Source organism: Pelodiscus sinensis, chromosome 31, assembly GCF_052426305.1.
Source record: "Pelodiscus sinensis isolate ZL-2025 chromosome 31, ASM5242630v1, whole genome shotgun sequence".
Classification (NCBI taxonomy): domain Eukaryota; kingdom Metazoa; phylum Chordata; order Testudines; family Trionychidae; genus Pelodiscus; species Pelodiscus sinensis.
The window spans coordinates 5,288,316-5,300,723 of NC_143082.1; the positions used below are offsets into that span (position 1 = coordinate 5,288,316).

A 12,408-nucleotide genomic window follows, 5' to 3' on the forward strand; every position below is an offset into this window, starting at 1 on the left:
GCTTGTCTTTGTTATATTTGTACATCAGCTACCATAAGAGTCCATGACCAGCTGCTGCCATAACAATTGTGCTGGGATCTTTGCAGGGTCATTCATTGATGGGTGTTCAGCCCAGACCTGCGACTCTTGGAATGAATGCTCGTTTTATCCACAAACTGGAAGAGAATATAAAATACTCCCTGGCCAACTTAATAGGACCATAAGTTTCAGATGGGTAGCTGTGTTAGCCTGTAATTGGAAAAAAAACTTAAATAACAACCAATAGTCCTGCAGCAACTAGGGGACTCATGAAAAAGATAGATAGTACCCAAACCCAAAAGGGACTAGCGCAGAGGAGTCCAAACTTTTTTCAAAGAGGGCCAGATTTGATGAAGTGAACATGCGTGAGGGCCGACTATTTTGCCTGACATTCTTTGAACCATTAAAATTAAATGCAAATTAACTATTTTATGCAAAGTTTATTGCAAACGGCATACTTTTCATTTCGTCACATGGATCACAAATCTAAACAGGTGTTAAATCACTCTGCCTTTCATATCTGAAGGCCAGATGAAAAAAAAATCCAGGAAGCTGAAATATATGTCAGGAACATTGTAAAGTACATTACATATTATTGGTAATAAAGGTTGTCTGTCAACTTTTAAGTTAAAAAAATATGAACAGGAACATAACACCAAGTATACATGTTGTGTCCAAATATATTTATAACTGATTTAGACCAACTGACATTAACTGAGATTTTACAATGTATTCATCTCAATACATATGGATTCGTTGGGGGCCTTAAAAGATAGATATTGCCAAATTACCTGTGGGGCCGTATTAAACCGGAACACGGGCCGCAATTGGCCCGCGGGCCGGACTTTGGACATGACTGGACTAGCGTGAGCATCTTGCTCGGCATCCTGTCTCCATAGATCTTTAGAAATACATCTGACCAGTCTGAATTTGTCTAGTTTCAACTTCCTACCACTGGGTTGTGTTCGCCTTTCTCTGCTATGTTGAAGAGCCCATGATGAAATATCTGTACCCCATGTACATGCCTATAGCTGGCAATCAGGTCACTCCACTTGCTGTTTGTTAAGGTAAATAGATCTAATTCTCTCTTTCTAACCCTTCCCCTCTTTCTCACCTTCCTATTTGAAGACTGAGTAGGAGATCTGGAATCTGGATTCCAGCAGCTCGTGCCACATTCAGAGCTAAAATAACCCTCTGCCCCTATTGAGTCCCCTGTTCATGCATCCCTGGATCACATTAGCTCTTTTGGGAGCTCACATTCAGTGGAGCGGGGATGTCCCAGGGACTGGGACAGTGATTAATAATGAAGACCGGTCACTGACACAGAGGGGTTTGGATCACTAGGAGCAATCCAATACTATGTGTCTTACTATGGCCAAACACTAGGTCTAGGCTGTACTTGCAGGGTGGGGACTCTGTCCTAGGAAGCAGTGATAGAAGAAGGCTTGAAGCCATAGTGGATAATGAACTGAATGCAACCCCGCCGTGTTGGTCCTTTGATGGATAACAGGGGGATACTGAATAGAAGCAGAGAGGTTATTTTATCTCTATGTCATCCTCATGCAACAGCAGCTGAATCCTGGGTCCAGTCCTTGTGCCCACAGCTCACGAATGTTGAAGACATGAGACTATTGTCCATCCTCTAATCATGCTGCGTAGTGAGAGACTCCAGTAGCTCAACCTATGTAGCTTACCAAAAAGCCTGTCTAAAAACACCAAAAAGGGGTGACCTGCCTAAAAACAGCTTCTTGGGGAACAGTGATTTAATGAGAGGGTGTGACATGATGCTTTTATATTTTTATGTAAATGTTTTACATGTGAATATGCATAATTTAGATATGCTTTATGCAAAACAGGCAAAATAACCCAGTTTAAATAATTGTTACCTGCAACATGTTATCTGTGCATGTCTCCCATTGATAAAGCCTTCTTAGTCTGTAACTTGAAAAACAAGAAGTAGTCCTGTGGCACCTTAGGGTATGTCTAAACATCAATTATTCTGAAATAATACTGCTGTTGTTTCAAAATAACACAAAGTGCATCTTAATAGCAATTCATTATTTTGAAATAATGTTGAGCTGGAGGACTCCTGTAACCCTCATTTCACAAGGAGTAAGGGAAGTTGAAGGAAAAGTATTCTTCTTTCAACTTCCTGCTGTGTAGACAACCCCAAAAGTTGAATTAAGCTATTTTGACTTTAGCTGCGCAATTGCTGTAGCTGAAGTTGTATAGCTTAATTCGACTTTTGCCCTTCAGTGTAAATATGCCCGTAGACTAACAGAGTTCACCTCTTCAGATGAGCTGGAGCGGGGGAAGAGGGGTGGGAACCCAGAATGTACAGCAGAAAAATATGTCGTCATATTAAAAAGTCATATGTGGGTCCTGTAGGTTAGCAGACCCAGGATAGTTTCCATCTCTGAAGTACATAGCCTGAGACCCTGTGCAAACAGCAGCTGGCCCTTATCAGTTTTAATGGATGCACTTGAGTTGAGAAACTACTAAGTGATAAAGTTTGACCTCGGTCTCAGCTCAAAGAGTGATAAGAATGACATTGACCCAGTATGTGCACACCTGGTAAACAACTGTAGCATAACTAGTGTAGGGAGTCCCATCCCTGGTGAGTTTCAGCAGGGACCTAGACCTTGAAGGGTGCCCTGGATTCCCCCAGCTGGAGCCACATTTACTGCGGCTTGGTGCAAGGTGACAGGAACGCACCTCCCAGCGGACTGAAGGGACATAAGCATTTCTAAGTGCCTGTTACACTCTTAAGCATTGCTCTGCTTGTGCTTACTGATGTGTCACTTTGTAGTAGCTGTGTAACCATAGGGCAGCATTAACCCTGTAATAGTAGTGGCATAGTGAAATTAATAAAAGCAAATATCCCTAATTGGGTCTGTGTGAACTGAATCCATAATCCTGTTTGGCCATGGCCCTGTGAGATGACACCTGTTGTTCCAGCTGTCTGCAGTTTCTGGGGGAGACTAAAGCTTCTGGCCCCAGAGGCAGGGTGGTGGGGGCTCTAGAGGGCAGGTAGGCAGGCTCAGTGTTATGATCAGCACACCAAGTGACAATCCCGAGGGGACCTCTGTGCCCCAGCCCATCACTGAGGGCCCTTCAATCTATTTGACAAAGGACTGAGAATACTCTAAGTCTGAGAGCTGAAGCTAGACGACCTCACACTGGACATAAGGTGCAATTATTTTTAGCAATCAGGGTCTTTAAGCACAGGAACAACTTACAAAAAGTTGTTGGGGATTCTCCATCTCCGGATTGGATGTTTATTCCTAAACCGTGTTCTAGTTTAGCCACAACGACTGGACTCAAATCAGGAATTAATTTGGGGGTACTCTATGGCCCATGTTCTGTAAGGGTAAGACTAGATTATCACAGCAATCTCTTCTGGCCTCAGAAATCTCTGAATCACCTGGTTGCTAGCCTGGGCATAGATTTATTATTAATCTGTCTGTGTCTGTCTATATTAGAGAAGGAGGAGGGCAGAGATGGGAGGTACATGATACTAAGTGGCCCCAGGAGTCTGGCCTCCCCTCAGACAGCCTGCAAGGGGGGAACTGGAGTAAGGGGCAGTGAGTCCCCTGCTGTTGCCCTCAATCCTGTCATATAATCCTATTCATCCCTTCTTCAGACTAGCTGTGTTTGCCGCCACTAGTCCTAGCGGGAAAACTATTTCAGAACATCCCTCCTTGGAAGGTTAGAAACCTCCCTCTCAGGTGCAGCCATATTGGAGCCACAACGGAAAAACCCTCATGTAACAGGCTGCAAATTGCTGGGTCTCAAATGCAAAGCCCCAGATATCTTTGATCCAAAAAGGTTTGGTCCCTTTCTTTTTGAATCCTCACCATGTGCCTCTTAGTTCCAGCTGAATGCGGATGCTTCAAGTTGCTATTCTCTAGGGCTGCTACAGTGCAGGGGCCAGAGGGAGACTGTTGAGAATTCCACCTGAATCCCCCTCTCCAGAGAGGCTTTTGCTAAGCAGCAGAGCTTCAGATGGCCAGATTCAGAATATGCTTCTGAGGCTCAGCTAAGTTAGCAGAGGGGCAATTAAAGAGACACAGAAGTACTCTGGCCCTGGCAGCAAGTTACGAAGATGCAACTCTCAAACGGATAAATGCGATGGGGATGTTGGGCCATGGGAGGAGTGAACTCATGAGACTCTCTCTGGTAGTACACAGAATTAAACAACCCCCTCCCACAGTGCTCACTCAGACAACACTCCCTTTGGGTATGTCTACACAGTCGCACGTAGCTCGAAATAAGCTATGCAACTTGAGCTAAGCAAATCACGTAGTTTATTTTGAAATAGAGTGCTATTCCAGTGTCTTCCTTATTCTTGGTGCAACGAGCTTTACAGGAAGCTGGAATCAGATGCCTTTTATTTCGAATGTATTTTGAAATGACGGGAGTGCTGTTAAGATGCACACAACACTATTTTGGGATAACGGACATTATCCCGAAATAGCAGTGCTGTGTAGACGTACCCTTTGGGTTTTGAGGGCTGAGACTAGTCTGTGAGTTGCTGCAGCTCTGAAGTCCATAGAGTCTCACGGGTTTGTAGGCTTGGCAGAACACTTGCAAAAAATTGAATGGATACTTGTTTTCAAGCATTTTTTAAAATTTTATCAATTCTAAGATATTTTTCTTAGTGTGGGAAGCTGAAGGGGTCATGCAAGGGGGTATCAGACGATATTTATTTAATGCCTGTAGACACTGAGATTGTCAACTGGCGTTTTCACAGCTACAGAGCTTTGGATTTTTCAATGTCACATCAAAGTATACAAAGTAGATATCCTTAAATCGAACTGTTGTAAGTGTGCTAGCACCATTTTTCTTTCCTTTTCCCATAGTCAAATTCACTCTCTTCTGCACCACAACTCTCTGCCCAGCCTAGAGCCTCCTTCTCCCCAAACTCCTCTTTTCTTTTTCATGGTTTGTGCAGTTGGGCAAAACTGACGTTTACTGAGATCTACCTATTCAATATCGAATCCTTCCAACCCTGCTGTTCTACAGGTCCTCATTCTCCCCACAAGAGGGTTCAGCCCACTGAAAACCCATAATTCCTGTTAGGAACTCTAGACGATGGTCCAGAAGTAAGCTTCAGGAGGTAGCCAAGTTAGCCTGTACAGGATAAACTTAAAAAAAACCCAAACAGTCTGGTAGCACTTTAAAAACTAACAAAACGTGGAGATGGTGTCATGAGCTTTTGTGGGCACAGCCCACTTCTTCAGATGATCAGTGCTGGATGTCCAGGACCAAAATAAATATGGGGGGGGAGGGTGTGGAGACAAGAAGAGGAAGTGGGTAAAAAATATCAAGGGGAAATCCAAGCTGGAATGTACTAGAAAGTACTTAGGGATCTCCCCCGTAACAGGGACCTTCCTGTGTTACGTCCAGTGTGGTCTCAAAGCTCACCTTGAATATAGTCGAAATAGAAGAGATGGACAAAGGGGAAACTGAGAGGGGGTGAAGACTTGTCTGAGGTCCAACTCTCAGCCCCAGTGCCCTAGCTAATAGGTGGTATAGCCTCTGACAGTTGAACGGGAATAAAGCCCAGTGCCATAAGAACATCCTTGGTTGTTTCTTTCAGGTTTTTGCTGGCTCATCTACTCCATGGGGACTCAACAGTTCTCCAGTGCTAGTAAGTTGACGTCTGAAAACCTGGGCAAAATCTCCAGATCCCAACTCCTGTGTGTCCTGCAGCTGGAGGGGCGTTGAAAGGACAAAGGACTTCTCATCCCTCTTCCTCTCTGTCTCTCTGTCCACGCCTCCTTTTCTGCACTCAGTAGAAAGCCGCATGCTCCGCTGCTGGACGGGGCTGAGTTGTCCAATGCTGGTTGCGGTTTCATCGTGGTTCTCGCAGCTAGTGGGTGTGGGGATCGGTTTGCGCGCCATGAACAGACAATGGGCTCTTCAGGGCTCCTACGACGCCTGCTAACCTGGCTTGTAACCACTTCAAAGGACCCCGACTTCCCTGATCCATCAGTGCAGTGCAAATGTGACTGAGATCCAAATGAGTCATGGGGAGCCCTAGCAGGGGCAGACACTGCTCTTCCTTGTTTGAAGGCCATTGAGCTTGCAGCGTACGCGAGGGCACTTGACAGGGTGTGTCCCGAAGCAGGCCCTGGCCAATGTCCTCCACCCTGTATCCCTTTGCCCAGGGCAGGTGGAGGCTCCATGGACCCTCCCAGCGGCTTGCATGGCTCTTACCATGGCCAGGCTGTGGCTCCAAGGCCTCCTCCACCCTGGCCCAGGTGGGGAGCCCAGGGGCAGGGACACAGGCCAAGGGCTCTTCTTGGGGGCCCTGCGCTGTGAGCTGGTGTGTAGGGTCCGCTTGGCTACCAGAAACCGGGCTCCCTTCTGGCCTGGCGGGAGGGTGTGGGCTTGGGAGAGGCCGGTAGGGGGCCAACCCTGGCAGAAAATGGATGTGCCGGGCTCATTCACTTTCGAAAAATGGGAGGGATTTGATTTCCCCCTCCTCCCCCCCTAGTCCTGCTCTCATTGGCACTAACTGGAAATGTGACTAAGATCAAGGAAGGGATTTAATCACTTGGCTCCCTGGGACTGTGAATTTGGCTCTCGGTGGAGCCGGAGACAACCAATGAAACTGGAGAGCAGCAGTGAGGGTTGAACTGCGGGTGTCTGATTTCTGGCTGAAAAGGGGCCTCGGCAGCTGTGATCAGCACCACCGACCAGGCCGTTAACAGTGTGGTTGTTGGCACAACAGGGTGAGAGCAGGTTCCCCATTCAGCTCCACATGGCTCCCAGGGAGGGAGGAAGTGGCTGTGTCCAGTAGGCAGAGGGGATTTAGGAGGGCTCCACAAGCTGCCCCTGCCCCAAGTGCCGGCTCCACAGCTCCCATCTCTGGGACCCACAGCTAATGGGAGGTCTGGGGGAGCACACAGCGCCCCCTGGTTCTCCTCCCTATGTCAAGGGACATGTCACTGCTTCCTGACTTCCCTAGATCCACCAGAGGTGAGTGCTGCTTGGAGCTCACACCCCAAACTCTCCCCTGTCCCCCAACTTCCTGCTCCAGCCCAGAGCCCCGTCTTACGCCCCCAAGTGCCTCATTTTTTACCCCACTCCAGAACCTGCAGCCTCCGCCCAGAGCCTGCATCCCTTCCACACGTCACCCCCTTTCTCAGCCTGGTGAAAGTGAGCGAGGGTGGGGGAGGAGGGAATGGAGTCAGCAGGGATGGGGGCTTGGGAAAAGGCTTTTGGAGGGGGCAAGGCAAGCGTGTTTGATTTTCTGCAACGACGAAGTCGGCAGCTGTAAGTTAAACTGCATGTCTGACCTGGCTTCTCTCTGCCAGATATTGGCAATTGCCCCCGGAACCCATCGCCCTGCGGCAAGGACTCCACCTGCAACAACACGCTGGGAAATTACACCTGCATGTGCCGGTCAGGCTACTTCCTCTGCAGCCAGCCTGACGTCCCATTGCACTGTGTAGGTAGGTGTGCGCGCTGGGTCGGGGGGCCAGGGCGTGAGGCGCTAACGCTGGCTCGCCAGTCAACAGTGAGGGTCTGAGCCACTCTCCTGTCCACTCGAGGGTATGATGCTGTAGCCAGAGAGATTTCATGGGAATGGTACCATTTGTCCCCCCACCTCAGAATAGTGACAGGATCAGCTGCCACCAGCTCTCTCCCTCTGGCACTCTGCCCTCTAGCACCCACATCCGCCTTGTCCATAAGCCCCCCACCCTCCACGGGAGCCTAATCCCTGAACCTAATGGCAGCACCTGGCCAGGTGTCCATTAGACTAAAGGCAGGCCTGGTCTCCCTGCGTCCCAAAGTAGCTCCCCATGGGTGGGAGTGAAACCCACATCCTTCAGGCCTAGGGAACTGACACTATTCACCATTTCAAAGTGCAGATTGCATGGGCGGGAGTCGAACTCTGGTCCTTCAGGCGTGGAACAGTGACATTAGTGACCTTTGAAAAACGTAGCCATTTGGCTTTTTGCTTTAAAATGAGGTTTCATTTGGAAATGTTACTATTTTTTTCTTTCTAACATAAAACAATTACCTGAATAGAAAGCCGCCGCTCTATTTTTCCTGGTTTGGCGACTACACTGAAAACATCCATGATAAATTCTGGCCACTGAATTTTTGATTATGCAAAAGCTCCAAACCCTCTGTCACACTATCCCTGCTGCCTGACCTAACAGGCTGAGTCTGTTACTGGGAGGCATCATCAGACCAAAAACCTCTGTGCTTGGGCTCCAGGTCCAGCCCTACAGAAAATCAGCCAGTCCCGAAAGATGGGAAACTGAAACCTGATTTTGGGGCAAAGGCTCGATCCTAGCAAAGTGGAGCATTCACAGGAGCAAGGCAGCGGATGGGCCAGTGCCCTAGAGCTGCCCTGTCCCAGATCCCAGGTGTGCGCTGGGCAGCAGCCTGAGCCTCACGGTGGCCTGAGCTGCTGTATGAATGGAGACCAGTGCGTGAGAGTTGTTGAATGACAGCTGAACACACTCCAGTCCCATTGGTTGAAGGGGAAGCTGGCAAGGCTCCGCCCCTTACGATGTAACCCTGGGACAAGCTAGCTGTGTCTTCACTGCTGGTTCTGCAGTGTTGCTTACTGGAGATGGGAGTTAATTTCGGCTCTGCTCTGGATCAGACCCTCTGCCTGCCCATGGTGAGGGGTACCTGAGGATAGTAGCCCAGACTACTATCCCTAACCCAGTATCCCTTAGCCCAGGGCACATGGAGGCTCAGTGGATCCTCCCAGCTGCCTGATTGGCTTTTACCCTGGCCAGTCTGGGGCTCTGAGGCCACCCCCACATGTCCTGGACCAGGTGGGCAGCCTGACTGAAGGGACAAAGGCTAGGGGCTCTTCTTGGAGCCCCTGCACTATGGGCTGGTGTAGGGGTATACATGGATCCCTCAATGGGCCGGGCTCCCTACTGGCTTGCCTGGGGTTGGGCCTCAGTGGGGCAAAGGAAGGGGAGCAGCCCTGGCTGATAATGGATGGGCCAGGTTCATTCACTTTCAAAAAAGTAGATGGAGGGGCCCTTCCCCCTCAGTCCTCCTGTCACTAGCACTAACTAGAAAAGAGGAAGGAAGGGATTTAATCCTGCCTGTGAATCTGGCCCTCAGTGAAATTGGGAATGTTTAATGAATCTGAAGAGCAGCAATGCAGGGTTGATCTATGGGTGTCGGGTGGCTGGTTTCTGACCAGAACACCTGGCTGAAAAGAGGCTCCGTGGTCAGCACCATTAACTGGGCCATCAGTATTTTGTTCGGTGGCACAGCGGGGTGAGGAGGCTCCCAGGGAGGGAGGGAGGGCCCATTTCCAGTAGGCAGAGGGGATTTAGGATGGCTCCACAGGCTGCCCCTGCCCCAAGTATGGCTCCAAATTTCCCATTTGTTGGGACCCACAGCTAACAGGTGTGGGGTGTCAATTGCCAGGGCCAAATAGGATTATGGATTTGCTTCACAACAGAGTCGATTAGGGATAGTTGCTTTTATTAATCTCACCACGTCAGTACTTTTACAGACGTAATACTGCCAAATGGTTACACAGCTACTACAAAGTGACACATGAATAAGCACAGGCAGAGCAATGCATAAGAGAGTAATAGGCACTTGAAAATGCTTACGCCCCTTCAGTCTACAGGGAGTCCCATTCCTGTCACTTTGTACGAGGCCACAGTAGACTTGGCTCCAGCTGGAGGAATCCAGGGCACCCTCCAAAATCTAGGTCCCTGGTGAGACTCACTGGGTACAAGACTCCATACATTAGTTACACTGCAGCTGTTTACTGGGTGTGTGCATACTGGCTCAATGCCATTCCTATCACTCTTATGAGCTTAGACTGAGGTCAAACTTGTTTACCACTTAGTAGCTTCCCAAATTAAAGGCATGGGTTAAAGCTCATAAAGCCCAGTTGATGTTTGCACTTGTAGGGTCCCGGGCTATGCTAAGCTGAGTACAGCAGGGATGGAAACTTCCATTCTAGCCTGCTGAGCTGCAGCCCCCACATATGACTTTTATGTGACATGGAGGAGCACACAGAGCCCCCTGGTCAGTTTCTACCTACCAGGCTCCCTTGTCTACAGCCAGCCTGGCATCTCACCACGCTGCGTCAATAGGTGGGATGTCAGGTGTGAGGGCTGGGTGTGAGGCGCTAACGCTGGCTCTCAGGTTCAGAGCGAGGGTCTGAGCTGCTCTGCTGTCCACTCAAGGTTCTGACAGTGCAGCCAGAGAGATTTCATATGGATGCTACCGGGATCCCTTCCTACCCAGCCGGAATAGGGAAAAGATCAGCTGCCACCGGCTCACTTCCTTCGGCTCTCTGTCCTCCAGTACTCACATCCACCTTCTCCATGGAGACCCCTGCCCTAGCATCAGCACCTTGACTGGTGTCCGTTAGACTCTGAAATCCTTAGGCAACAGCTGGCCCAGCTTCTCTGTGTCCAAAAGTAGCACCCCGTGGGCAGGAATTAAACCTGGATCCTTCAGGCCCATAACAGGAATGTTGTCGGCCATTTCAAAATGCAGCCTTCTGGCTTTTAGCTTTAAAATAAGGTTTCATTTGGAAATTTTGTTCATTTTTAATTCTAACATAAAACAACCACCTGAATGCAAACCAGCTACATTGTTTGACTGCACTGAAAATATCCATGATTAGTTCTGAACACTGAAGTTCTGATAAAACAAAAGCTCCAAACCCTTTGTCACACTGCCCCTGCAGCCTGAGCTAACGGGCCGAGTCTGTTACTAGGAGGTTCCATCAGACCAAAAACTTCTGTGCATAGACCAGGCCCTTAAGTGAATCCCTAGCAAGGCGCATGGGCGTGTTACTGGATGACTATAACAGAGGGGCATGTCTGCAGGGCAGCAGGGTGGTACAAGTTACAGCTCAAGAAGACACACACCCCACAGCAGGGTGGAGAATACATGGGACTATGGGTGTCGGGATGAAAAGGGGCCCTAGCGGTTCTGCTCAGCACCACTGACCAGGCCATTAACAGTGCAGCTGTCGGCACAGCGGGGTGAGCGCAGGCTCCCCACTCAGCTCCTCATGGCTCCCAGGGAGGGAGGAAGGGCTGCATCCAGTAGCCAGAGGGGATTTAGGATGGCTCCACACCCAGCCTCCACTCCAAGTTCTGGCTCCACGGCTCCCATTGGCTGGGTACCAGGGCTAACAGGAGCTGTAGGGGAGCACATGGAGCCTCCTGCTCATCCTACACCTACCAGGCTACTTCATCTGCAGCCACACGCCCTAGCAGGGTGGAGCATTCACCGGGAAGAGCAGTGGATGGGCCAGCTGCCTTGTCCCAGATCCCAGGTGCCTGCTGGGCAGCAGCCTGAGCCGCTTGGCGGCCGCGCTGCTTTGTAGCCCAGACAGAGCCGGTGAGCCTGTGTCTGCCCAGAAGAGGAATAACCGGTGTAACTGAGGTGCCAACAGGGCCTCAGATGGGGTAACGCAGAGCCTGCATCCCGTGGGGTGCTAAGGACACCACCTGGACCAACTCTCCACAGGGGCACTGCTGCCCCTGCAAGCCCGGCTTTGCATCCAGTTCTGGGGAGCAACATGTCACTGACCCAGCAGCGCAGCGCAATGGTGAGAGCCGGTTCATGTGCCGGGCAGTCTGACCGAAGCAAAAGTCCCCCGGGGTGGATGGAAAGATTCCCACTGGATCCAATGGGGTTTGGGTCGGTGTGTGGGGGCTGGGGCAGTAGAACACTGGTGTCTTATCACATACAGCCAACCATCTAGATTCTCTCTACCAGATATTGATGAATGTTCCCAAGACCCATCGCCCTGCGGCCCCAACTCCAACTGCACCAACACGCTGGGCAATTACATCTGCAGGTGCTGGGATGGCTACAACCAGTCTGGCACCCTATTCAACTGCACAGGTAAGCATCTGACACAGGGGATCCAGGTGAGGCTCTAGATATGAGAGGCTAATACCAGGTCACCCCCCAGTGGAGAGGTAGGTTCTGAGCAGCTCTGCTGGCCCAGCCCGGATTCTGTATCTAAAGCTCTGACAGCTGCCGAGATTTCATGGGGATGGTACTGGGGCTCCTTCCCAGCCCGCTGAAATAGCTACTAGGTCAGCAGCCACGCAGCTCACTTCCTCCAGTGCTCTGCCCTCTAGCACCCATATCTGCCAGATCCATGGGGCTGACCCTCTTCCCCTGCCCTAATGTCAGTGCCTTCACTGTCAATTAGAGTCTGAACTCCTAGAGCCATGGGCTGGCCCAGCCTCCCTGTGTCTGGCGGTCGCACACCGTGAGCGGGAGTGAAACCCGGTTCCTTCAGCCCTGAAACAGCAACGTCACTGATAGTTTGAAAATGTAACACTGTGGCCTTTTTCTTTAAAATGAGGTTTCATTGGGAAATGTTACTGTCTTTTAATTGTATCATAA

The 12,408-nt window shown here is 49.9% G+C and overlaps 1 protein-coding gene across 4 annotated transcripts in view; it reads left to right on the forward strand.

Moving 5' to 3' along the window:
- Window positions 1-12,408, forward strand: part of LOC112547214 (adhesion G protein-coupled receptor E3-like) — a 61,356-nt gene that overhangs the window by 708 nt on the left and 48,240 nt on the right. For all 4 annotated transcript variants that reach the window (XM_089774830.1, XM_089774827.1, XM_089774829.1 and 1 more), the window contains exons 2-4: window positions 5,621-5,671; window positions 7,344-7,481; window positions 11,767-11,895. In XM_089774830.1, coding sequence (XP_089630956.1) covers window positions 5,621-5,671; window positions 7,344-7,481; window positions 11,767-11,895 — 318 coding nt within the window. The remainder of the gene's footprint in view (window positions 1-5,620; window positions 5,672-7,343; window positions 7,482-11,766; window positions 11,896-12,408) is intronic.